The 4620-nt window shown below is 42.9% G+C and overlaps 1 protein-coding gene across 1 annotated transcript; it reads left to right on the forward strand.

Moving 5' to 3' along the window:
- Positions 1 to 3444: 3444 nt before the first annotated feature.
- LOC148149032 (putative G protein-coupled receptor 139) lies at positions 3445 to 4242 on the forward strand. The gene has a single exon (XM_087991748.1). It carries the CDS (start codon positions 3445 to 3447, stop codon positions 4240 to 4242), a length of 798 nt encoding a protein of 265 aa, XP_087847874.1.
- Positions 4243 to 4620: the final 378 nt, after the last annotated feature.

Consider the following 4620-nt stretch of genomic DNA (forward strand, 5'->3'; position numbering starts at 1 on the left):
AAGGTAAGGCAGGACAGAGTGTCATCAGCCTTTAGCTCTGGCTGAGGGGACAAAGCACAAAATGGCAACACAAGGCAGAGCTGTCAGCATCCAAGTAGGTTCCGTGAGTGCTGAGAGAGCAGGTGAACAGCCCTGAGATACAGCCTGGGCCAATCCCTGAGCTTGTTCGTGTGTAAAATTACAACAACATTCCAATGAAAGGTGCCAGTGCAATCCAAATTGCAGTATGGAAGTGCAGAGCCATACAGCATGTGAATTGGAGAGGGACCATAATGATGCAGCGAGGCTGGAATGTGTTTCATACCAAGGTGCATGGATATGGGGTGTGTGCAGACACTGCCCATGGAGCGTACCTTGAGATGTTGGCGCCCAATGTCCACGATGGAACAGTGAGGTAGAGTCACCAGGCACCTGCTCTGATTTTCATGTCAGGCATTTCTGGTTTCTAGTTTCTATCCAGCAGGTGGGAGAAGAGAAATTGCAAACCATTGAGGTGAAATTAAATAATAATGAGGGTGATAATGAATGATCAGCCATACAAATTGATCTCTCACTGCTCATTGGTGAGAACCCCTTCTCAATGTCTTGACATCAAGAAGGTCCTCTCTGGACATCTCAATGGATTATCTAAACGTAGGCCCTCATCATTCAGGGAGGGCTCCAGTCTTGGTAAATAATGTACACAATCCATGGTGATAAATACCTGCAGGGAGATATGGTGGAAATGGTTCATTCTATCCTTACTCTAAGGACAGCTACTGAGCATGTGCAAAAATGGAATGGAGTCCTCACAGGAAGCAGGACGTTAGGAAGGATTCCATTCCATTCTCCCAGTTTCTCCATCTCCGTCACATCTGTTCTGATTATTCCACATTCCACCAAGGTACCTCTGACAGGTCTTCCCTTTTATTCAACCAATGACTCCCCACCCCACGGTTGAAAGGGTCCTCGGTCATATATTGAACTCATTTCACACATTTCCACACTAATCCCATCCCCTTCTCTCCTGAAGATTCCCCTTGTCCTCATATTCCACCATACCAGTGACTGTGTCCATCGCTCGCTATTTCCACCCCCTCCAGTAACACCAAACACATCTACCCCACCTCACCATGGGCAACATTCCATTTGAGCTGCTCCATCTACAACACACTGGTCCATTTCTCCGTCACTCCTGTCACACTTTTATCAATCCCTAACCACCCCCTCCCTTCATAAGGAACCCACAGTGTATCTTCCCATGTAATTGCAGAAGGTGTAATACTTGCCCTCGATCCCCTCCCTCCTCACAGCCCGGGGTCCAGAACACACCTTTCCAGGGAACAGCAGATTCCCTTGTACTTCTTTCCATCTGATCTACTGATTTTGCTGCTCACAATGTAGACTCCTTTACGTTAATGAGACTAAACACAGACTGGGTAACTGATTTGAGGAACATTGCTGCTTTGTCCACAAGAATAATCCTGATCTTCTGTTTGTTTGCCATTTTGATGAATCATCTTGCTCCCGTGTTAACGTTGCTGTCGAAGACCTGCTGTCATGTTTCAGGGAGGCCCAACACAAGCCTCATTTTCTGCCTCAGTACTTTCCAGCCTTTAGCACTTAACATTGAGTTCAACATTTTCAGACCATGAACTTTGTCCTCCATTTTGATTATACTCCTTCCTCTGTCGTGTCATTCCCATTCCCTCCTCCCTCTGTTCCTTCCTCACTCCATTCCTTCCTTCTCTGTGTCAGCCTCACTCTGTGATTACTCTCAGCTCAATCTTGTTCATTCACATCTGCCTCTGTTCATAAATCTCTCACCCTGTATCACACCCGCTCGTTAGGGATTACATTGTAACAAATTTTCAACGGCAGCTTCCATTCTAAATGTGCACTGAGGAATCTTGTGCAGGTTTGAGAGCACGAGATTATTTCCACACACACATGAATACACAGAGATAAAGGTTGTTAGAGTTTGCAGCATCCAACAGGAAGGGGAATCCATGAAATGTTTCTCAAAGGGACAAGGATATGGGGAAAGGAGAGAGAGAAATGGGTGTGAGTGGATCATTCTGACAGGAGCCAGGGCAGGTCTGAGAAGTTCAGTGGTCATTTTCCTGCCTCCAGTTCTATAATTTTAATGTTTCTACTCCAGTGCTTGGCCTGTGGCTTATCGAGTGTCAGTAAATCAGTTCTGTTTTTCTTCACCGCTATACATTATACTCAGTGATGTAATCTGTTTGCTCCAGTGACTGGAACTAATTATAATGGTTACATAAGCCTCCTGGGCTCAGTGAGTGTCACTCACCTGGATTCATAAATGGCTTCACTGACTGAGTGAGCTCAGAGTGTGAATGAAACCTGTTTGATGCTGAAGGACACTCGAATTCACCACTCAACATGAATCTGGTGGATCTAATGTTTCTGCTCATTGATATTGAACCCATTTTCTATCCCATTCTTGGGGTCACTGGAGTTCTGTGTGAGTTATTGTAACTGTTGCTGGTTTAACCGCTCTGATAATGTAACTTGTTGGGATAATATTTGCTGCATACTTATACATTTACAGTTTTATTTCAAATATTGTTGATCATAAACATTCCTGATGTTTATCCTTATTTTATTCATAGTCTCTCCATCACTTTGGGCATGCAGCCAAACAGGGTCAATTTGCTCCAGTCAATGTCTTTGCATTTATTTACCGATGGAATTAAATTCTAGATAAGTATGTATTTATTGATTTCCAGCACCTGTTTCATTTATTTCCAAGCTTCAGTGAGGATCCATTATATTCAGATGTAGTTTGCACCATTGAAGCAAAGTGGAAAGATGCCCCTTCATTGGAGTGCCCATTTCCCCATGTCTGCCATGTCAGGGGTAAACCAATGGTGCCTTTTCTCAGCCACCATGCAGGGTGCTCTGGACTGACAGAGCCTGCCCAGGTGCACTGTGGGATTTTAAAGTTAGCTCAGCCACAAGGGGTATCAATCAGTCCATGGACATCCATTGAGTGCCACATTTTTCTGGGAATGGAATATGGGAGGTTAGGAATAGAATTGAAAGTGAGGGATGACCTAGGAGAGGAGTGGGTCATTAATGAGGTGTATTTAGAGAGATATGGAGGGAAAAGTCATGGGGCTGCACAGCAAGAATCCCTGAAAAACTCTTGACACAACTTGCACTTACCCAAAACAAGCTTTATAATTTTGTCCAAATTATATTCTCATTGTTAATTGAGAAACTGACCTATTGATCCATTTGAACAATATCTTCAGCCTGTTTATTTCATGTCAGTTGTACAATTGTAACTTTTTATTGCTTACACTATTTACTCACATTTTCATGGTAAAGTTTGGTGTGACCTTTTTTTTAACATTTACAGCTAACCTAATTGCAATCCTGACACTATCACGAGGGAAGTGTGGTCTTTCTAAAGGTGTCACTTGGTACCTGATCGCTATGGCTGTTGCAGATCTGCTGGTGGTCATTATTCAGGTCATACTGGACAAGATGAATTACTTATATCTACGCATTGTATTCTTCTCCTACCCTCCTGGTTGTAACATCAGAGACGTTATTGGTTCCACAGCTGTAAGTAGCTCAGTCTGGCTCACAGTCACCTTCACCTTTGACCGGATGGTGGCTATTTGTTTCCAGAAACTGAAGAGAAAATTCTGCACCGAGAGAAATGCAGCTGTCATTATCACAACTGTCAGTTTACTGAGTTTATTAAACAAAATACCATTGTATTTTAAATATGAACCATACTATTGCAAAATAACCTATGAATACTTCTACTACCTTGTGTGGCTAGCTTTTGACTGGGGAGATCGTATTTTAACTCCAGTGCTCCCTTTCTTCCTGATCCTGCTGCTCAATGCTGTCACCGTCAGACACATCCTTCTGGCTAGTGCAGTCCGCAGGAAGCTGAGAGGAAAACAAAACGGGGATAAGCCGAATGATCCAGAAATGAAGAATCGAAGAAGATCCATCATTTTGCTCTTTGCCATATCGGGCAGTTTTATCCTGTTATGGATCACTCGTGTTATAAGTCTCGCAGTTCAAAGAATTACAGGATGGTACACTGGAGCACCAGCTGGATATTGGGTGGGAGATATCATGGGAGCAATGCTTCAGTTATCCAGCTCCTGCACCAACATGTTTATTTACGCAGTCACACAGAGGAAGTTCAGAGAGGAGATGCTGAATACTGTGAAATATCCCTTCATCATTATCCAGAATTCCATTAAACGATAGGAACAAAGCTGGTCAATGGGAGCACGGTCTCTAAAGGAATATTATTGCTCATCTCCAGCTCAGCTGCTGTTGAATCGGTGCTTCCAAAGAGATTTGAAACTGAGAATCAGATTGTTCCTCAACCAGCATTAACAAACCATTCAACACAAGTGTGTTCTGAGGGTGTCTGCTCCTGCTCAGTAAAGATCCATAATTATCTTGATCTTCACGTTTGGCCCATTATCAGTTGATGGATATAATGTCAATTTCCACTTCATTTTGTAAAATATTGTTTCTCGCTCAATATAGATCACATTGTCTTATGGTATAATTTTACAATTGAATTGGAGATTGTAATATTAAATGCTATTACCATGAATCGGAAGGGTCCATTATAAC

This window comes from Chiloscyllium plagiosum, unplaced genomic scaffold (assembly GCF_037043375.1).
Source record: "Chiloscyllium plagiosum isolate Xiang-an unplaced genomic scaffold, Cpla_swu_hap1 HiC_scaffold_10, whole genome shotgun sequence".
In the NCBI taxonomy this organism is placed as follows: Eukaryota; Metazoa; Chordata; class Chondrichthyes; order Orectolobiformes; family Hemiscylliidae; genus Chiloscyllium; species Chiloscyllium plagiosum.